Below are 23,738 nucleotides of genomic sequence, written 5' to 3' on the forward strand. Positions count from 1 at the left end.
AGTCTGTACAGAGAGATCCCATAAAACTATGGCACATAGGTATTCCCTGTACTAAGCACAATTCAGCAGGAACAGCCCCTAAGTTTGCTCATAGTCTGTACAGAGAGATCCCATAAAACTATGGTACATAGGTATTCCCCTGTACTAAGCACAATTCAGCAGGAACAGTCCCTAAGTTTGCTCATAGTCTGTACAGAGAGATCCCATAAAACTATGGTACATAGGTATTCCCTGTACTAAGCACAATTCAGCAGGAACAGCCCCTAAGTTTGCTCATAGTCTGTACAGAGAGATCCCATAAAACTATGGCAGCATAGGTATTCCCTGTACTAAGCACAATTCAGCAGGAACAGTCCCTAAGTTTGCTCATAGTCTGTACAGAGAGATCCCATAAAACTATGGTACATAGGTATTCCCCTGTACTAAGCACAATTCAGCAGGAACAGTCCCTAAGTTTGCTCATAGTCTGTACAGAGAGATCCCATAAAACTATGGCAGATTCCCTGTACTAAGCACAGTATGTGGAGAAGTGTAGTTGCACTCTATGTGTTTATGAATTAAGAGACATCACATAGAGTGTAATTGATTGCGAGACATCTCTAATCCCTGGTATTCTCTCGCGTGAGACAGAGCCTATCAGTGAGTGATACAGTCAGTCTGACACCCCACTGTGACCCCATTAAGGATTCTCGTGCATGTGCTTCTCGTTACACTCTTCTGGCTCCGGCAGCAATTTCACCAAATGAGAGGACGGGGCACTCGGATAACTTTATGTGACCACATCCAACAGATGATGATGATGATGGCGCTACTCTATAAATCTACTGTGGGTGGAGCCCAATCCCAATGTTCCTGCCTCTCCTGCCGGGGGGTGTGGCTGAAGGGCACCCTGAGGTTCTCCTTGTTAGGAAACTGATTAATTAATTAATTAAAACCATATCGATGCAGATTCCTCTAACCCTAATGAGGTTCCAGCTGGGCGTGACCTGGGCTGTGATTGGTTCTAGGGAACGGCTGATGTAGAACTGCACCTTGACACCCGCCTTGTCTTTCCCTTGCAGCTTCCTCAGGGCAGTTTCGGGTGTGTGAACCCTACGCGGACCACAAGGGACGATACCACTTTGGATTCCAGTGCCCTCGCCTTTCCGACAATAAATCCTACATCTTCTGCTGTCACCATAACAACACCGTCTTTAAATACTGCTGCAACGAGACCGAGTTCCAGAACGTGATGCAGATGAACCTGACGCTGAACTCAGACGGCTATGTGCACAAGTAAGTCCAATTCATCAGGTGTAACCAGGTATAGACATCGGATTCTCTGACCATGGAGAAGAGAGCAGCCCAGAATTAAGTGAATCCAATCTCCCCCAGTACTTACCCAGGTACAGAGCTCTGATTCTCTGTACTTCCTGCTCCTGGGCTGTTCTCTTTCCCATGGTCAGACAGGAACCTCCCCCTGGGTAAGTGAATCTCCCCCAGTACTTACCCAGGTACAGAGCTCTGATTCTCTGTACTTCCTGCTCCTGGGCTGTTCTCTTTCCCATGGTCAGACAGGAACCTCCCCCTGGGTAAGTGAATCTCCCCCAGTACTTACCCAGGTACAGAGCTCTGATTCTCTGTACTTCCTGCTCCTGGGCTGTTCTCTTTCCCATGATCAGACAGGAACCTCCCCCTGGGTAAGTGAATCCAATCTCCCCCAGTACTAACCCAGGTAAAGAGCTCTGATTCTCTCTACTTCCTGCTCCTGGGCTGTTCTCTTTCCCATGGTCAGACAGGAACCTCCCCCTTCGCAAGTGAATCCAATCTCCCCCAGTACTTACCCAGGTACAGAGCTCTGATTCTCTGTACTTCCTGCTCCTGGGCTGTTCTCTTTCCCATGGTCAGACAGGAACCTCCCCCTTCGCAAGTGAATCCAATCTCCCCCAGTACTCACCCAGGTACAGAGGTCTGATTCTCTGTACTTCCTGCTCCTGGGCTGTTCTCTTTCCCATGGTCAGACAGGAACCTCCCCCTGGGTCAGTGAATCCAATCTCTGTACTTCCTGCTCCTGGGCTGTTCTCTTTCCCAATGGACAGTTGAGTCCATTTCCCTCATTGCTCTGGGCGACCATAAACAATTCTTTTATCTGCCCGTGGGGGGCACAGGGGTAACCGTTGCTTCACATGCAGATAAATAGGAATATAAAAAGGCGAAGCGCAAGCCTCAAATCTCATTTCCATTTCAATTCGAGGATCCAATTAATAACATTATTATAAATAAATCCATGATCTGTCCATTTGTTCGTTGCCAAGGCAACAGCGGAGAGCCAAAATAGCAGCTGGGATGACTTGGGAATCTCTTGGTTTAACCATTCTAGGGCCCCTGTGTTTTGGGGTTTGTTCAAGGGAACATGCACCTTATTCATTACAAAACAACAGCTATATGTGCAGTATGGCAGCTCCTGCAAAGAGCTATATATGTACAAGGGTATTATGGGCATCCAATAAGACTTCATCTGCCGCCCGTAGTGCCAACATTTTTATACACAGAATATATTCCCTATAATAGAGAGCTGGTGTTTGGCTGTTGCTATGTGCTGTTGCTATGCAGCTCAATGATAAATAGACTTTTGGGCCCCATTAACTGCAATGGCTCCAGATGACGGTTCTTCCCCAAACACCATAGGAAACAGCTGTTATTTACAAGAGGCAGATGGAGAGTCATTGGGGAGGCTGATTAATAAATTCTGTGGAATTCTGTTCCCCGAAAATACATGTTTGTGGCAAACCATAATTTATAATTGCTGCTTTCCCTGGGGCAAACGCAGAGCCCCTCAAATCACTATTATCCTAATATATACTGAAACTATGTCCCATCTGTTCTACAATACAATATGTCTTTAAGGTTATGGGATTCCCAACCAAGAGAGGGGGAATGAGTGATTCATTGGTGGGGAGGAAAGGAGATCTCACCATCAGCATAGGAAGGGGTTCTTTACTGTACGGACAGTCAGGTTATGGGATTATAATATAATAAACACCCGAAATCTCCCCCTAACTGACCTTCAGACTGGGTCCCCTTAGCTCATAACAAGGTTACAGATATATAGAAACATTGGGGTGTCACCCTGCTATAGTTCCAGGGGTACCCAGGGTACAAATAAACACTCACCCCAAATCTCCCCCTAACTGGCCTTCAGACTGGGCCCCCTTAGCTCATAACAAGGTTACAGATATATAGAAACATTGGGGTGTCACCCTGCTATAGTTCCAGGGGTACCCAGGGTACAAATAAACACTCACCCCAAATCTCCCCCTAACTGACCTTCAGACTGGGCCCCCTTAGCTCATAACAAGGTTACAGATATATAGAAACATTGGGGTAACAGTCACCCTGCTATAGTTCCAGGGGTACCCAGGGTACAAATAAGCACTCACCCCAAATCTCCCCCTAACTGACCTTCAGACTGGGCCCCCTTAGCTCATAACAAGGTTACAGATATATAGAAACATTGGGGTGTCACACTGCTATAGTTCCAGGGGTACCCAGGGTACAAATAAACACTCACCCCAAATCTCCCCCTAACTGGCCTTCAGGCTGGGTTCCCTTAGCTCATAACAAGGTTACAGATATATAGAAACATTGGGGTGTCACCCTGCTATAGTTCCAGGGGTACCCAGGGTACAAATAAACACTCACCCCAAATCTCCCCCTAACTGACCTTCAGACTGGGCCCCATATCTTTGCATGTGTTAGTTGGGTGTTGGTACCCCACGTCTCCCCCAAGCTGTATGATGGAGTGTGTTTGGGGGTTCAGTACTTACTGTGTTGTCTCTTTACAGCAATTACAGTGCGCTGGTGGGGGTCTGGATCTACGGGTTCTTCGTGGTGGTTCTGTTGGTGCTGGACTTCCTCTATTACTCGGCGTTGAACTATGACATTTGCAAGTTGTACTTGGCTCGCTGGGGGATACAGGGCAAGTGGATGCGGCAGGGCCAATATAACAAGGCTGCGCAGGAGCCGTGCCAGTCTCAGACTCAGGGCCAGACGTCACACGCTGTTCATACGTTAAAGGGAGTTGCAGTTAGTCCGACACTGATGTCTTTTCAGACTTCCACTGCCTGGTAAGTACTTTTGCCCTTATACAGTATGGCAGCTCCCACCTATAGATACCAATATACAGAGAAGCAATGGCAATCTTGTGCTGCAGATAACAGTGTATCCTGTTCCTTTAAATTTCTGTACCTCTCTGCTTTGTGCTCTCCTTCCCCTGAGAGAGGGGCACAATGCCAACGCCTGGCACATTATAATTATACGACACATCAGGACTAGTGGGGCTCGGAAATAGCTGCACAGGACAACCTATTGAAAGACTCTCCCTAGAGGCGAGTTCTTCTATACTGCGAGTTTTCATGATTTGGTTCTGATTGTATGAAGGTTCCTCTGATCCAGTCAATGTTCTAAGGCTCAGCTTGGCTGAAGCTTGGTCTGGTCCAGTCGATGTTCTAAGGCTCTGATTGGCTGAAGGTTGGTCTGGTCCAGCCAATGTTCTAAGGCTCTGATTGGCTGAAGGTTGGTCTGGTCCAGTCAATGTTCTAAGGCTCTGATTGGCTGAAGCTTGGTCTGGTCCAGTCAATGTTCTAAGGCTCTGATTGGCTGAAGGACGGTCTAGTCCATTAAATATTCTAAGGCTCTGATTGGCTGAAGCTTTGTCTGGTCCAGTCAATGTTGTAAGGCTCTGATTGGCTGAAGGACGGTCTAGTCCATTCAATGTTCTAAGGCTCTGATTGGCTGAAGGTTGGTCTGGTCCAGTCAATGTTATAAGACTCTGATTGGATGAAGGTTGGTCTGGCCCAGGCAGTGTTCTAAAACTCTGATTGGCTGAAGGTTCCTCTGATCCAGTCTAAGGCTCTAATTGGATGAAGGTTGGTCTAGTTCAGTCAATGTTCTAAGCCTCTGTTTGGCTGAAGGTTCCTCTGGTCCAGTCAATGTTCTCAGGCTCTGATTGGCTGAAGGATGGACTAGTCCAGTCAATGTTCTCTGTGACTCTGATTGGCTGAAGGTTCCTCTGATCCAGTCAATGGTCCAAGGCTCAGCTTGGCTGAAGCTTGGTCTGGTCCAGTCAATGTTCTAAGGCTCAGCTTGGTCTGGTCTGGTCCAGGTTGGTCACCTTTTTTTCTATTTACTCCCATAAGGCTCTAAGGGCCAATGGTCACATGACTGACCAAAATCCAAGTTTTTAGGGGCCCTACATGTGCCCAGGCAGTGACTGAGCTGCCATATATGTTATACATTATAAAGGTTACAATACTCCCAATTGAGCTTTAAATATAAACAAATGGGAAGTGGGGCCTGGGGCTGAGTACAAGGCAGAGGGAGACACACAATAGGCCTGTGCTGGGAGCAGAAATATATATAATATAACCAAGTTATTTGCACCGAGCGCATTGTTTACATTCATTAGGGAAATGACACTTTTTTTGGGTGAAATATAAAATATAACTTGACATCACTTTGTCTGTTCCCAGAAGTTCTCGCCCGATTCTATTCCAACAACATGAAAAGAATATTTAATGAGGGCGGAATATTTTATTCAGTTATAAAGACGGGGGGAGTCAGACTCGCTCATTGTGTTGGAGGAGCCGGTCGGAGCCACAGATCTTGTGTTTGTTCTGGGCTAATGGGGAACAATTTGTAACTGAACAAAATAATGTGTCGGGGGAGACCAACAAACTGTAATAATTATTTGGAAAAAGTAATTGGGAAATGGATTTGCTGTGTTAATGGAGCCAATTACTGCCTTTTACCTAAACATGTGATTATTATCATTATTAGCCACATCCGTCTCATTTAGACATAAGCACCGGAGCCCAATCCCCACAGAATGACACAAACACATTCGTTACACTGAATTTGTTTTGCAATAAATGTAGATTAAGGTATTTGGAATAAGTAAAACACCAAGTATGAGCCACTTCTCTGAAACTATTACATGTAAGAATTCCTCACTATTGTTTCACCAAGGTAAAATATATTTCTTGACTAAGACAGATGAGAAGATGATAACGCGGAGACTGTAGGACAAGATGGAAACGGTAGGGCAAGATGGAGACAGTAGGAAAATAGGGAGACGGTAGAACAAGATGGAGACGGTAGGACAAGATGGAGACGGTAGGACAAGAGGGAGACGGTAGGACAAGAGGGAGACGGTAGGACAAGAGGGAGACGGTAGGATAAGAGGGAGACGGTAGGACAAGAGGGAGACGGTAGGACAAGAGGGAGACGGTAGGACAAGAGGGAGACGGTAGGACAAGAGGGAGACAGTAGGACAAGATGGAAACATAGGGTAAGATGGAGAAAGTAGGGAGGAATGAAGACAGTAGGGCAAGATGGAGAGGGTAGGACAAGATGGAGACAGTAGGACAAGATGGAGACAGTAGGACAAGATGGAGACAGTAGGACAAGATGGAGACAGTAGGACAAGATGGAGACAGTAGGGAGGAATGAAGACAGTAGGGCAAGATGGAGACAGTAGGACAAGATGGAGACAGTAGGGCAAGATGGAGACGGAGACGGTAGGACAAGATGGAGACGGTAGGACAAGATGGAGACGGTAGGGCAAGATGGAGAGGGTAGGACAAGATGGAGACAGTAGGACAAGATGGAGACAGTAGGACAAGATGGAGACAGTAGGGAGGAATGAAGACAGTAGGGCAAGATGGAGACAGTAGGACAAGATGGAGACAGTAGGGCAAGATGGAGACGGAGACGGTAGGACAAGATGGAGACGGTAGGACAAGATGGAGACGGTAGGGCAAGATGGAGACGGTAGGGCAAGATGGAGACGGTAGGGCAAGATGGAGACGTTAGGGCAAGATGGAGACGGTAGGGCAAGATGGAGACGGTAGGGCAAGATGGAGACAGTAGGGCAAGATGGAGACAGTAGGGCAAGATGGAGACAGTAGGGCAAGATGGAGATATTGAGATAAGACAATAGAAGAAGATGGGGCAAGATGAAGTCAGCAAGGTAATATTGAGACAGTAGACAGAGAAAGATTGATACATTAAGGTAAACTAGAGCAAGATATAAACAGTAAGACAATATGGAAATGGTTGGACAAGATAGAGGTATTATGGCAAGATGGAGTCAGCAGAATAACAGAGAAAAAGTTGGACAACATGGTGACAGTAGATGGATAAAGTTGGGTAAGATGGAGATGGAGGGCCCCCCAGGCACTTGTCTTAAAATAGACCTTTGGTTTATTTTACTTTAAACATACAGTATACTAAATATATTTCCCAGATATTTCTCCTGTTCTCTGGGAGTTGTGCTGCCTCCCTGGGAAACTCTCGTCGGTTTGCGAACTTGCCCAGATTCCGCATTCCCTGCAGAGCTTTGACCTGCAATTATTCCCTTCTCTAATTAGCCTGTAATTATCACTCCCCCCCCGGGCCAACTCTTTCAAGAGTCTGGGGGATACACCCCCCCACGCCACTGTCACATGACTTCGTTTAATTATAATACAGTCAAAAAGATCGGCCAAAGAACGTTTGGTCAGAAGTTAAATGAACTAATGACCAGAGACTCTCTAACAACATTAAATTATTTCTCCTAAAATCTGCTGGATTCCAGCTTTCTGCACCCAGAAGTGTGAACACAAGTGACGCTCGTGCCTATTTCTGGAAGTTATATTATATAAATAAATATTTTCTGCAGGGAACAGAATAAAATGTTCTTAGCGGGAGCGAGTCCTCAAGATGGGAGAGTCACACACTGACATTTTCTAAATGCGTCAAGAGCTGAAGGGCCTATGAGGCAGGTGGGAACATGATGGGAGTTGTAGTTCACAACAGAATGCTCATTTGGACAAATGTTTTTGTAAAAACCTTTTAATGTTTTTGTCCATCAGGAACTGCGATGGGTAACAGGTAGGGAAAGCAGGGGTAACAAATAAGGAGGTTAATGGCCGTATCTCAACATCAACTACAATTGGAATCTTGGAGCGAATCCGACGCCTGTTACTAGTTACACTAAACAAATAAATCCTGCCGTGTGTATAAACAAACCCTCAGCCCTAACATTGGCTTTAACAAAAGGACTGGAATGTATTACTCAAGCAACACAGAGGGGCTGAGCGGGATCGGTCTGATTGATTTAATTGCCAACACACGGCTTCACAAATCACTCTTAATATTGGTGCCAAAACATGGTGCTAGGAAAGATTAACCAGGTCTGAAATTGGGGGTAAACAACGGCTGTAGAAATAGATTCAAACAAATAAACTTATAATGGAGCAGGCTGTCGCCCCAAAACACATCCTTGCAGGCGGAGATAAACTTGGCTCCCGATTGGCTGAATATTTTAAAGACTTAACTAGTTAGAAACTATTTACCACCATGAATACGGATGGACTTGATGTATTGGGTTTAATACAGTTATGAGCAGGACTTTGACCTTGGGCTTGTGATTGGCCACAATTGAACATGGTGACGTAGTAGAGGAGGACAGAAGGCTGAAAAAGACCCAAATATACCTAATGGGTCCAAATGCTTAGCTCTTCCAAGGTTTAGAAAGACCATAAGGGGTCAGCTGTCCTTTGGTACCCAAGATTGCTCTCACCAAAGGTAACCAAGCTGATTACCAACTTTAGGGTCTAGACCTGTAGCCAATAAGAGCAACAGAAGAGTCCACACCAACCTGTAGCCAACCAGAGCACTGGAGAAAGCACACACTATAGATATATAAACAGGAAAAAAATATATGTATGGTTGTATCCCTTTAAGGCTTACTATTGTGACTACAAGGGTGCTTGAAGGTTCTCTTTGGAAATGAAGTAGCTGTGACCCAGGTCTCGGAGTATGTAATGAGTCCAGCAAGCGGCCGCTGATGCTCCCTCAGGGCTTTTCAGTAGGCGCATTCTGGATTTCGTAGCAGAAATAACGCATACAAGTACAAAATCAGAGGTGACCTGCAGAATGGCTGAGTAGAGACAATTTGTTTGAGTAGAAAAAGCTTGAAGCTGGGATCGCTAAGCATGGCGGCTCCGTTTCACAGAGAATGTCTGACTGAATAGGAGTCTAAAATCTCCTGTAGGCGAAAGTCATTTTAGAAACATTACAACTGGTCTTTAGGTTGTATTTATCTTTTATTTGTTGGGTGTTGGGAGCTATTGATCAACTAGATGTTTGGCACCAATCATATAAAGAGTTTCTGCTGCCACTTTGCTCTGGTTTCCTTTTTGCCTACGATTTTGTCTTTACTGTATCTTCAACCATTACCTTCTTCTACTCCTTAAATTTTGTCTGTCACCATCTTCACATTCTGTCAACATTGTCTCCTATTGCCTGAATTCCCAACCCTGTCCCTCCATGACCATCTTCTCCTACTGTTATTTTGTCCTATGGTCTCCATTTTCTCCTTCCATCACCACCTTCTCCTACTTTTTGTCATCAAAATCCACTTTTACCTTCTATCACTGTCTTCTTGTTCTGCTTCAATTTGATTAGTCTCTACCTTGACCTTCCATCACCATTTACTACTTTTGTCATCTTTTCTATTGTCTGCCCCTTGACCTTCTATAACGGTCATCTTGTACTGCTTCAGTTTGAAGGTCTCTACCTTGTCCTTCCATCTTCTACTTTTGTCAACTTATCTTCATTTGGACCTTCCATCACCATCTTCTCATATTGGAGACATTTCATCTTATGGTCTCCATCTTGCTATTTTATTATCATCTTCTCCTACTGTTGTCATGTTGTCCCGTTACCTGGATTTTCTCCCTTTCATCATGTTCTCCTACTTTTGTCATCTTGTCCTATTATCTCTTTTTTTGTCTTACTGTCTTTATCTATCTACTCTATCTTGACTTTCCATCACCATCTTCTACTTTTTTTCATCTTACCCGGTTGTCTCCATCTTGACATTTTTTATCACCATTGTCTAGTATTTCTGTCAACTGATATCATCTATCCTACGGTCTTCATTTTGCCCTTCCATAACCATCTATTCGGTTGCTTACATTTTGTCTTAAGGTCTTCATCTTGCCCTTTTATCACCATCTTCTGCTACTGCTTACATTTTTTCTAACTTAATCTTGAACTGCTGTCTCATTTTTATACTTTCTTGTTGTCATCTTGTCCTATTGTCTCCTACTTTCTATGTTCTTGCTTTCTTATTCCTCCAGAAGTTGTTCTTACAAAGGTAGATCCATTCATTTTGTCTGATTTGGCCAAATGGTGGGAAGTATTAGGTTCATCTAATCATGTGTCCCCCTGACAATCAAATAGGGGACCATTCAGATATCAGTCAGTTCAACCAGTGTCCAAGACTGATAATTTGTTTCAATCTTTCAGATAATAACAGTGCCCAATGATGGGCGGCAACTACCAACTCGATGGCAAAAGTCTCATGGGGGAAAAAGAACAAGACAAGAGAATTGCGATGGCTGATAGAGGCGGAAGGAGGATTAGAGGAGACAATTCAATCATTCCAAACCGCTCGTCACTGGAGAGATGGAACGGAAAAGTTGGAGAGATCCGCTTTACGTCTCTGTTTGTAAGCAATATTTATCTGTAGCATAAGAAGATTCTTACTTAAAGGAACTGTCCCCTCTTATTCAACTTGGAGGAGCAGGACATCCTACCGCTTTGCTCTGCTGAGACCGAACTCACGGGCAGCAAAGAACGGAACCACAAACTGTGACTGTCTACTCGTAATTGTGTCCTCGTTAGCTACCTAGTCCGATATAAACGAGCGTTTGACTCCTCTGCACAAAGACTGATGTCAATAATAATCCTCTTGACCCCCCCCCAATAATTTATTAATGCACCACCAAATCTGTATCCCCTCCCCCCGTGATCTCCTATCTCCTGAAGTGCAATGAGTTGTTTCACTACACTGTATCAAAGCCACCACAAGTGCCCTGTTCTATGGAAATATTATCGTATGGTTCTTCTTCAGAAAAAGATTTAGGAAAATCCAAATGGTGTTAATGTTTCTCTGTGTGCGATAGAAAAATACAGTTTTATATTTGTTGTCTTTTCTTAGTCCTTTCCTATTTGTGATCTTGTGCTACCAATCTCTATTTCTGTATGGAAATGAGAGAGAGCAGACAGTAACCCTTCCAACACTTTCCTCTTGTCTCTATATATTAGGTACCTATCTAGTGCTACCAATCCCTATTTCTGTAGGGAAATGAGAGAGAGCAGACAGTAACCCTTCCAACACTTTCCTCTTGTCTCTATATATTAGGTACCTATCTAGTACTACCAATCCCTATTTCTGTAGGGAAATGAGAGAGCAGACAGTAACCCTTCCAACACTTTCCTCTTGTCTCTATATATTAGGTACCTATCTAGTGTTACCAATCCCTATTTCTGTAGGGAAATGAGAGCAGACAGTAACCCTTCCAACACTTTCCTCTTGTCTCTATATATTAGGTACCTATCTAGTGTTACCAATCCCTATTTCTGTAGGGAAATGAGAGAGAGCAGACAGTAACCCTTCCAACACTTTCCTCTTGTCTCTATATATTAGGTACCTATCTAGTGTTACCAATCCCTATTTCTGTAGGGAAATGAGAGAGAGCAGACAGTAACCCTTCCAACACTTTCCTCTTGTCTCTATATATTAGGTACCTATCTAGTGTTACCAATCCCTATTTCTGTAGGGAAATGAGAGGCAGACAGTAACCCTTCCAACACTTTCCTCTTGTCTCTATATATTAGGTACCTATCTAGTGTTACCAATCCCTATTTCTGTAGGGAAATGAGAGAGAGCAGACAGTAACCCTTCCAACACTTTCCTCTTGTCTCTATATATTAGGTACCTATCTAGTGTTACCAATCCCTATTTCTGTAGGGAAATGAGAGAGAGCAGACAGTAACCCTTCCAACACTTTCCTCTTGTCTCTATATATTAGGTACCTATCTAGTGTTACCAATCCCTATTTCTGTAGGGAAATGAGAGAGAGCAGACAGTAACCCTTCCAACACTTTCCTCTTGTCTCTATATATTAGGTACCTATCTAGTGTTACCAATCCCTATTTCTGTAGGGAAATGAGAGAGAGCAGACAGTAACCCTTCCAACACTTTCCTCTTGTCTCTATATATTAGGTACCTATCTAGTGTTACCAATCCCTATTTCTGTAGGGAAATGAGAGCAGACAGTAACCCTTCCAACACTTTCCTCTTGTCTCTATATATTAGGTACCTATCTAGTGTTACCAATCCCTATTTCTGTAGGGAAATGAGAGAGAGCAGACAGTAACCCTTCCAACACTTTCCTCTTGTCTCTATATATTAGGTACCTATCTAGTGTTACCAATCCCTATTTCTGTAGGGAAATGAGAGAGAGCAGACAGTAACCCTTCCAACACTTTCCTCTTGTCTCTATATATTAGGTACCTATCTAGTGTTACCAATCCCTATTTCTGTAGGGAAATGAGAGAGAGCAGACAGTAACCCTTCCAACACTTTCCTCTTGTCTCTATATATTAGGTACCTATCTAGTGTTACCAATCCCTATTTCTGTAGGGAAATGAGAGAGAGCAGACAGTAACCCTTCCAACACTTTCCTCTTGTCTCTATATATTAGGTACCTATCTAGTGTTACCAATCCCTATTTCTGTAGGGAAATGAGAGAGAGCAGACAGTAACCCTTCCACCTGTGGGATGAAACTCATGCAAGTACAGGGAGCAGACATATTGCAGATAGCGTCCTGGCTGGAATCAAACCCATGACCCAGGGCTTTGGGGAACATGTAATGCATTTGACCTGATCTAAAGAATAAATGGATATAAAGGGTTTAATTAGAAACATGTGTTCCCCATAGCCGATTCCTTTATGTCTGGATGGAGCGAGCGCACAGCTGACAGTCAACTGCAGGATAAAAAACACAACGTATCACGGTGCCAAATGAGAAATTGTTTCAGATCTTCTTCCTCTGTAGAATAAAAATATCTTCATGCAAATTCGCGGATATCGCGCAAAACACGTCTCCCAGATCAAAAAATAAATAAAAAATAGAAAGACGGTTTAAAAAAACATTTTCCCTTTGCAAATGTGCCAAGAAAATGACTTGATTCCCCAAATGAAAAACTTAAAAAGAAATTTAAAGCAACTGAAAAATATCATTATTTGTAGTGACTACAATAACTGCTCTTTTATAAGGAGTTTTTTCTCATTCTCTATATCTTTCCCACCAGCCATCAAACTACAAGTTGCATTGGCTTTTTATAATCTCCATATTCCCCTGCTAGATGGGTTGTAAAAGAAACGGAGAAAAATGTGTCTGCATCACAGATTTCTCAAACTTTCTCTTTAACTGTATGAGGAATATAGCTAGAATCTCAGCTGCCATAAAGCAGGACAGGACTGCTGCTTACAATGGGGATCAGATAGGATCTGTGCAGCCACTGGGACAGAATGTTCTGTTATACAGATAGCTAGAATCTCAGCTGCCATAAAGCAGGACAGGACTGCTGCTTACAATGGGGATCAGATAGGATCTGTGCAGCCACTGGGACAGAATGTTCTGTTATACAGATAGCTAGAATCTCAGCTGCCATAAAGCAGGACAGGACTGCTGCTTACAATGGGGATCAGATAGGATCTGTGCAGCCACTGGGACAGAATGTTCTGTTATACAGATAGCTAGAATCTCAGCTGCCATAAAGCAGGACAGGACTGCTGCTTACAATGGGGATCAGATAGGATCTGTGCAGCCACTGGGACAGAATGCTCTTATTTTTTGTTTTTCTCAGGGAAGGGTTAAACAGAAACACAAAACCAATCTCCACCTTGTTAGTAGATTGAATGTGTCATTCCACGAAAACTTTTTTTTTTTTTTTTTTACGCACATGATTTTATCACAAACATCTTGAAAAATATTTTATTTCCCAGCGAGATAAATTGGCGGCGAGGGCAGCGCTTTCATTAGGAAGAGACGTCTCCAGATGGCAACTCGCCTTTTCATATCAATTTCGGGTGAAAAACACGCACGGTATCAGATCTCAGAGTCTGTGCGCAGGGAAAATATATCACAGGAAACTGTAAAGCACAAAACCTGCAGATTATTAAAGAAAGCTGGAAATGTACTCGCATGCCATGCGCTGCTGCCAAATGCGCCGAAGATTCGGCTCGTGTGAAGCCAGATCACTATGTTGCACTTTAACTGTTTCACGAAATATATGTGTTCACTAGTGCCCAATACAATGTATACAAATATATAGAATGGAATGTTCTGGGCACACGATAAGCTATACCCTCATACTGTACTGTCTAAGGGAATCAATATGGCACCTCCTCCTCCCATATGTATAAATACAAATATACAGAGAAGGAATGTTCTGGGCACACAATAAGCTATACCCTCATACTGTACTGTCTAAGGGAATCAATATGGCACCTCCTCCTCCCATATGTATAAATACAAATATACAGAGAAGGAATGTTCTGGGCACACAATAAGCTATACCCTCATACTGTACTGTCTAAGGGAATCAATATGGCACCTCCCTCCTCCCATATGTATAAATACAAATATACAGAGAAGGAATGTTCTGGGCACACAATAAGCTATACCTTCATACTGTACTGTCTAAGGGAATCAATATGGCACCTCCTCCTCCCATATGTATAAATACAAATATACAGAGAAGGAATGTTCTGGGCACACAATAAGCTATACCCTCATACTGTACTGTCCAAGGGAATCAATATGGCACCTCCTACCCATAAATATATATATGATCTTTCCGTGTGATCTGGACCAGAACGAGGAGCCAGAGGCGGTGGCACAAAGGGAACTGAGAGAAGATAAACTGCAAGGAATAAATATAGAGAGTTAAACAAATTGCCTTTAATTAAGAAGTGGCGTTTTGCTCTATAAACGACCTTCGCTGTCAGTGTTACGAGTCGAAGTCCAGCACCTCCGATACTTATATCGTTATAGGGCGAAGAAGGGGGAATTGTGGGAGAAATGTCAGGCCAATATGAGACTTGATCAAAGGCTTCAGTCTGCCTTCCCTTCAGCTAAATATGAAATGACGGATGGGGCTGACAGTTGGGCTGGGAGTGTCTGGTCTGTTATAGTCAGAGTCAAATGGTAGAAATCATAAAAACAAGTGGAATCTCCCTATTGGGTCTGATCCTCGTGCAAGTTCTATACGGATCTCAAATAACACCGTTCTTGGAAGGCAAAACTCTAACCGCGAGAATTGCGTGATGAGCCCTACAAAATGTTGGGGGGGGGGGTTATTAATCCTTTGCTGGTAATACGGTGGACTTTTTTTGCCAAAATGTAACATTTACAACATTTTCAATGATTACAAAGTATTGCTTATGAAAGCAGCAGAAATCTATTCCCTGCACTGCTGGTTGTGACTAAATGTACCATTTCAACAATATTGCAGTAGTCACAAAGTCTCAAACCTTCCAGCCGAGACTCCAGTTCCCACAATGCACTGCAGATGTATGCTACTATGTACAGGTCTATTAGTCAAAGGACATGCAGAATAGGCGACTTCCTAAACACTTGCCGGGAGTTGGATACGGGGAGTTATGTACTGGCAGTTGGATACGGGGAGTTATGTACTGGCAGTTGGATACGGGGAGTTATGTACTGGCAGTTGGATACGGGGAGTTATGTTCTGGCAGTTGGATACGGGGAGTTATGTACTGTGAGTTGGATACGGGGAGTTATGTACTGGGAGTTGTATACTCTGAGTTGTAGTCCAAGATTATGCCAGATTGATAGGACAGGGACACATTACTGATTTAAGGGCTGACCAGGAACCTGTGGGAAAGGGCTAAAATGTGAGCATTTATGTTGGGTTTGGGTACAGGTCATACTGGACTGGGTACCTTTTTATTTAATATATTATCCAAAGCTGGGCCCTTGTAGGGGTGGGGTAAGGACCCCCAGGGCCCCCCATGACCAGCACTTGCACAGGAGGCCATGCCTAGGGCAGCACCAAGTGTAGATCCAACACGTTAATGCAGCAAAGTGTAGCCGTGAGTATGGATCTGATTTACTAGTGGTGAGAAGCGGAACTGCAGTTTATAATCAATAATCCTGATTTCAGTAACTTTTATATGAAATAAGAAACGTTCCTCGTTTAATCCAGAAGATTATCTCCATTTTAAGGCATCAAAACCAATAATATCCTTATTTTATTTTATTTATTTATTTATTTTTTTTTTACATCTCTCCTATTGGCCAATTTTAGAATCTATTATTTCTTTCCCTGTTCGCTAATTGGGAAGTGAATGACCCAAAACAGACAAATCTCCCATTTCTCTATTATTCTCTCATTTCTCTATTATTCTGTCGAGAGCTTTGTGCCACTTGTTGATAGGGAAGGGGATTTTTTTGTTGTGGTTGCTTGGCATACAGTGGGTACCAGGGTTGCTAGGGAAACCACAGTGACGTCACACAGGCCGAGAATGGGGGGAAGCAGTGGGTGTCAGGTACTTGGTAGTGAGCCAGACAAATCCACTGAGGGCCAATGAATGACAAGTTGTTAATAAGAATTATCAGCCCCTAATTGTACTTGAACAGGTAGTTAAGTGCAGCCTTCGTGCAAAGTTGCATCAGCGTGGTAACCCATAGCAACCAGAGATTTGCTCTCATGACTGGGCTCCCTAAGCTGCAACACCAGTTAAAACTATTCCAACAGCTGGGGGGGGGGGTGCACAAAATCTTTTTGGATGGGTAAAGGCTGGATTCTTGGTGTCAGCAGTTTAAATAGATAATAAAGTGGTCTGGAAACTAAGGGGATTTAGTTTATTTTACTATAGTTTTTTTAAATTATTTGCCTTCTTCTTCTGACTCTTTCCAGTTTTCAAATGGGGGGTCACTGACCCCATCTAAAAAACACATGCTCTGCAAAGCTACAGATTTATTGCTACTTGTTATTCCTCCTCTTTCTATCGAGTCCCTCTCCTATTCATATTCCAGCCTCTTAAACAGATCAATGCATGGTTGCTAGGGGAATTTGGACCCTAGCAACCAGATGGCTGAAATTGCAAACTGGAGAGCTGCTGAATAAAAAGCTAAATAACTCAAAAACCACAAATAATAAAAAAAGAAAACCAATTGCGTATTGTCTCAGAATATCCCTCTCTACATCCTACTAACAGTTCATTTAAACACCAACAATCCCTATAATAACATTTACACTCAGAACAAGCATTTCATTATTAAAATTCATTGTAGGGGGGCTGCACATTAAACAGTGAAGAGGGGGGGCAATGTTGGGCCCCTTCCTCTAGTTTCGGCCCTGCCTGACTGTTACCCCCCTTTCAATATAGAGTCGACACCCTGCTGACCCTCAAATTCTCTGGCAATAAGGACTATGGGCCGAGGCTCTGATACAGGAGATTAGTCCAGTTCATTGGCAGAGAGTAGGATTATGGGGGATCAAACGTAGGAAATTGTACTTTGTTTTGTTTGCAGGGGATTAAGGATCCGATCAGCTCTTCCATTATCCGAAAGGAATAACATTCCGACAAATAGGCTTAGTCTGCAATCACTTTATTTCCCCCAAAACTCACTTATTAATATTCAACTTACAGAATAACTTCCTATTGGCTCTGAAGTTACTTTGTATCACTGATTTGATCCTTCCCTCCCGGACATCAGTTTCCTGCTGAATCCCAAACCTGAGGGACTTGTATCGTTTCCACTCTCTGTTTGTTCAGGAATTACACTGATAAGTCAAATACAATCACAAAATCCAAATAAATCCAATGAATGAAGGCAAAGTAAACCTCACTGGGGCAGGGACTGATGGGAATGTGATAGGGCCCTTAGATTGTAAGCTCACTGGGGCAGAGACTAATGGGAATTTGATTCGGGCCTTAAATTGTAAGCTCACTGGGGCAGAGGCTGATGGAAATGTGATAGGGCCCTTAGATTGTAAGCTCACTGGGGCAGAGACTAATGGGAATTTGATTCGGGCCTTAAATTGTAAGCTCACTGGGGCAGAGGCTGATGGAAATGTGATAGGGACCTTAGATTGTAAGCTCACGGGGGCAGAGACTGATGAGAATGTGATAGGGACCTTAGATTGTAAGCTCATTGGGGCAGGGACTGATGGTAATGTGATAGGGACCTTAGATTGTAAGCTCACTGGGGAAGGGACTGATGTGAATGTGATAGGGACCTTAGATTGAAAGCTCACTAGAGCAGGGACTGGTGACAAAGTAATAGGGACCTTAGATTGTAAGCTCACTCGGGCAGAGACTGATGGGAATGTGATAGGGCCCTTAGATTGTAAACTCACTGGGGCAGGGACTGATGGGAATGTGATAGGGACCTTAAATTGTAAGCTCACTGGGGCAGAGACTGATGGGAATGTGATAGGGACCTTAGATTGTAAGCTCACTGGGGCAGGAACTGATGGGAATGTGATAGGGAACTTAGATTGAAAACTCACTGGGGCAGAGACTGATGGGAATGCGATAGGGACCTTAGATTGTAAGCCCACTGGGGCAGGGACTGATGGGAATGTAATAGGGACCTTAGATTGTAAGCTCACTGGGGAAGGGACTGATGTAAATGTGATTTGGACCTTAGATTGTAAACTCACTAGAGCAGGGACTGGTGGCAATGTAATAGGGACCTTAGATTGTAAGCTCACTGGGAAAGGGACTGATGTGAATGTGATAGGGACCTTAGATTGTAAGCTCATTGGGACAGGGACTGATGGGAATGATGTAGAATATTAAGACTGTGAGCAAGTGATTATGAAGAAGACCAGGACCCCCCCAGCAAACAAAGGATGAGTCACAGAACAGAACTGAGCAAATACAGAACTCGACACCCTGAACCCAAACTTCATTATATCCATAGAAGGAATAAAATGTCCCTCCCGGGAGCTTCCGCTTATCTCTCCTGGATTTGTACAAACTGCTCGCTCTTTCGCTAATTGCCAGGATTCTGGGAGATTCTTATCTACCGGCTCATAGGAACTGCTAAATGTACAGCAAATAAAGAGAGATCTAGAAAAGAAAGTCTGTCCTGTCCTGCTTTATGGCAGCTGAGATTCTAGCTATCTGTATAACAGAACATTCTGTCCCAGTGGCTGCACAGATCCTATCTGATCCCCATTGTAAGCAGCAGTCCTGTCCTGCTTTATGGCAGCTGAGATTCTAGCTATCTGTATAACAGAACATTCTGTCCCAGTGGCTGCACAGATCCTATCTGATCCCCATTGTAAGCAGCAGTCCTGTCCTGCTTTATGGCAGCTGAGATTCTAGCTATCTGTATAACAGAACATTCTGTCCCAGTGGCTGCACAGATCCTATCTGATCCCCATTGTAAGCAGCAGTCCTGTCCTGCTTTATGGCAGCTGAGATTCTAGCTATCTGTATAACAGAACATTCTGTCCCAGTGGCTGCACAGATCCTATCTGATCCCCATTGTAAGCAGCAGTCCTGTCCTGCTTTATGGCAGCTGAGATTCTAGCTATCTGTATAACAGAACATTCTGTCCCAGTGGCTGCACAGATCCTATCTGATCCCCATTGTAAGCAGCAGTCCTGTCCTGCTTTACGGCAGCTGAGATTCTAGCTATCTGTATAACAGAACATTCTGTCCCAGTGGCTGCACAGATCCTATCTGATCCCCATTGTAAGCAGCAGTCCTGCCCTGCTTTATGGCAGCTGAGATTCTAGCTATCTGTATAACAGAACATTCTGTCCAGTGGCTGCACAGATCCTATCTGATCCCCATTGTAAGCAGCAGTCCTGTCCTGCTTTATGGCAGCTGAGATTCTAGCTATCTGTATAACAGAACATTCTGTCCCAGTGGCTGCACAGATCCTATCTGATCCCCATTGTAAGCAGCAGTCCTGTCCTGCTTTATGGCAGCTGAGATTCTAGCTATCTGTATAACAGAGCATTCTGTCCCAGTGGCTGCACAGATCCTATCTGATCCCCATTGTAAGCAGCAGTCCTGTCCTGCTTTATGGCAGCTGAGATTCTAGCTATCTGTATAACAGAACATTCTGTCCCAGTGGCTGCACAGATCCTATCTGATCCCCATTGTAAGCAGCAGTCCTGTCCTGCTTTATGGCAGCTGAGATTCTAGCTATCTGTATAACAGAACATTCTGTCCCAGTGGCTGCACAGATTTTGAAGCATTTACCACTAAATTGCAGCAGTCACTTTACATAAATGAGACCCTGTTAAGCTCCTTTAATAGGAAATATAAATTGGAGCCGTTCTGATCCCTTTTAATAAGTGACTGTACTTTCCCCATTAAAGCAAGAAATAGAAATGTCAGAGAGAAAGAAGTTGAATCCCCCCCAGCTCTGCAGATTATCATTATGGCGAATAAGCAGCAGGTCACACATATCTGGGTTTTATGAAACACACAATAAAAGCAGCAAAGGAAAAAAGATAAGCTCTTTGCACAGAATGGAAATTATTTTCCCCCAATTCAAAATCACAAAAGCAGCCGAGAGAGAAACCTTCATAAAAGCAAAAGAGCAGCTGTAACAGCTCAGTATGGAATTTCAGCTTCTTATGTTTTCTACTGTAAAACGAATGAAAGGGACCGAATGCGGAGAATGTGTGGGACACTTATAACAAAGAATGTACAGCTTGAAATGGTTAAAATATGTGTGTAATTCAGCAGGAACAGCCCCTAAGTTTGCTCATAGTCTGAGCAGAGAGATCCCATAAAACTATGGCAGCATAGGTATTCCCTGTACTAAGCACAATTCAGCAGGAACAGTCCCTAAGTTTGTTCATAGTCTGTACAGAGAGATCCCATAAAACTATGGTACATAGGTATTCCCTGTACTAAGCACAATTCAGCAGGAACAGTCCCTAAGTTTGCTCATAGTCTGTACAGAGAGATCCCATAAAACTATGGCACATAGGTATTCCCTGTACTAAGCACAATTCAGCAGGAACAGTCCCCTAAGTTTGCTCATAGTCTGTACAGAGAGATCCCATAAAACTATGGTACATAGGTATTCCCTGTACTAAGCACAATTCAGCAGGAACAGTCCCTAAGTTTGCTCATAGTCTGTACAGAGAGATCCCATAAAACTATGGCACATAGGTATTCCCCTGTACTAAGCACAATTCAGCAGGAACAGTCCCTAAGTTTGCTCATAGTCTGTACAGAGAGATCCCATAAAACTATGGCAGCATAGGTATTCCCTGTACTAAGCACAATTCAGCAGGAACAGTCCCTAAGTTTGCTCATAGTCTGTACAGAGAGATCCCATAAAACTATGGCAGCATAGGTATTCCCTGTACTAAGCACAATTCAGCAGGAACAGTCCCTAAGTTTGCTCATAGTCTGTACAGAGAGATCCCATAAAACTATGGCACATAGGTATTCCCTGTACTAAGCACAATTCAGCAGGAACAGTCCCTAAGTTTGCTCATAGTCTGTACAGAGAGATCCCATAAAACTATGGCACATAGGTATTCCCCTGTACTAAGCACAATTCAGCAGGAACAGTCCCCTAGGTGTAAGTGTCCTGGGGTAAACGTTGCTGCCAGTGAGAGTTTGGATCCCCTGTACAATGATACATTACAATGATACATTACAATACAATGATACATTACAATGATACATTACAATGATACATTACAATACTGTAGAAGGAGGTGAGACATTTCGTTGCAGGTAACTGACACCATTGTGAGAGGGAAGATATAAGAAGAGCTCAGGGAGAGGTAAGTGGATGTGAATATCAGGGATTTACAGTAAGAGAATAATTAGGGGGGATCATAGAGGAGATGGCAGGATTGTCCCCCAGTATCACACTCACTGCAGTGGGGAAATAAAAGATTTGTGGGTCTGTGTGTGTTTGTGTTGATGGAAACGGGATGGAAATACACAAACCAATGTACAAGAGAAATGTAAATAAATAAGGACTATCAGGGGCAACACAGGAGTCTATGGCCCTGCACATGTCTGGGGTCTGGGGGAGCACAACCTGCATTCTGGTCCAACTGCCTCTACTTACACCACTCCCTGCAACTCCCTGCAGCCCTCCAGCTCATCACACTGGGGCCTGTTTGTATAGAAATCTCCCCAGGGTTTGATTAAACTCATTGTCTGTGTGATTTATTGCTCCTTGTTCAGCAATGGGGCCCTTCAGAATGGATTGGGCCCCTCACTTCTCCCTCAGCCTGGGACATTACACTGATCTCTGTCACTATGGCAACATCCAGCTTCACTTTCCTGCACTGCAGAGTCTCCATAACTCACATGGCTGCCATTATTGCACCAGAGACAAACAGAGTCATTATTGGCCCTCAGGGGCCCTTTACCAGCAGGAGAAATAGGAGGGAATTGTATTACCTGCTCTATAGTGGCCCCAGCACTGCTCCTTCTCTCCACAACTTTCTCTGCCAGATTCTCACTCACTAGCGCCATCTTGGATTCCCCCTGGTTGACCTTCCTCCCAGCATCCTCCTGGGTTCCCCTCTGACTTTCCCAGGCGTTGTGTTTTTAAAGGGGCTGTTCACCTCTAAATTAACTTTTACTATGATGTAGAGAGGGATATTTTGAGACAATTTGTATTTGGTTTTAATGTTCTATTATTTGTGATTTTTGAGTTATTTAGCTTTTTATTCAGCAGCTCTCCAGTTTGCAATTACAGCCATCTGGTTGCTAGGGTCCAAATTCCCCTAGCAACCATTCGTTATTTTGAATAAGTGACTGGAATATGAATAGGAGAGGCCTGAATAGAAAGATGAGGAATAAAAAGTAACAATAACAATACATTTGTAGCCTTACAGAGCATTTGTTTTTTAGATGGGGTCAGTGACCCCCCATTTCAAAGGTGGAAAGGATGAAAACACAAAAAAAAAAGGCAAATAATTTTAAAAAACTATTAAAAAAATGAACACCAACTGAAAAGTGGCTTAGAATTGCTCATTCTATTATACTAAATGTTAATGTAAAGGTGAACCACCCCTTTAAGTTGCAACCCAACCTGCCCAGGGGTGTTGGGAGTCGTAGGGGCACTGGGAGTTGTAGGAGAGCTAAACTCTGTCTTTACAGTGATGCACATTAACTATTTCTGTCCCTAATCGGAGAGGGGGCTGATTGGCTGATTATATTTGGTTCACAAATTGCAGATCCCTAATGGGCCCATAAATCCTGCAGTCGGAAAGCAATTAAATGAAATGTCACCGGTATAAATAGACTGGAGTCTCTGTGGGTCGGTTCTTAAGAAACCAGAGAAAACTGACACCCGGGAGCCCAATGATTCATCATGAGAAACGTCACTGTCCTGAGTGGAAACTGAAATGTTTGACCTGTGGCACCAATCAATTAAATCATTAGGGGCCAATAAATCTGCACCGAAATGGCCCCATTGTGTTACTACTACTATGAGCAAACTTAGGGGCTGTTCCTGCTGAATTGTGCTTAGTACAGGGAATACCTATACTGCCATAGTTTTATGGGATCTCTCTGTACAGACTATGAGCAAACTTAGGGGCTGTTCCTGCTGAATTGTGCTTAGTACAGGGAATACCTATGCTGCCATAGTTTTATGGGATCTCTCTGTACAGACTATGAGCAAATTTAGGGGCTGTTCCTGCTGAATTGTGCTTAGTACAGGGGAATACCTATGTGCCATAGTTTTATGGGATCTCTCTGTACAGACTATGAATATACTTAGGGACTGTTCCTGCTGAATTGTGCTTAGTACAGGGAATACCTATGCTGCCATAGTTTTATGGGATCTCTCTGTACAGACTATGAGCAAATTTA

At 43.5% G+C, this 23,738-nt stretch overlaps 1 protein-coding gene across 4 annotated transcripts in view; it reads left to right on the forward strand.

Annotated features, from left to right (window-relative positions):
* LOC108712245 (protein shisa-like-1) overlaps positions 1-11,020 on the forward strand; it is a 34,793-nt gene extending 23,773 nt beyond the window's left edge. For 3 of the 4 annotated variants that reach the window (XM_041587852.1, XM_041587851.1, XM_041587853.1), the window contains 2 exons: positions 1,062-1,275; positions 3,825-4,110. In XM_041587852.1, the coding sequence (XP_041443786.1) occupies positions 1,062-1,275; positions 3,825-4,110 (500 nt within the window). Of the gene's footprint in view, positions 1-1,061; positions 1,276-3,824; positions 4,111-10,335 lie in introns of those variants that run through there. The other variant, XM_041587854.1, reaches the window with a different exon arrangement.
* Positions 11,021-23,738: the final 12,718 nt, after the last annotated feature.

Source organism: Xenopus laevis, chromosome 3S (genome assembly GCF_017654675.1).
Source record: "Xenopus laevis strain J_2021 chromosome 3S, Xenopus_laevis_v10.1, whole genome shotgun sequence".
Lineage (NCBI taxonomy): Eukaryota > Metazoa > Chordata > Amphibia > Anura > Pipidae > Xenopus > Xenopus laevis.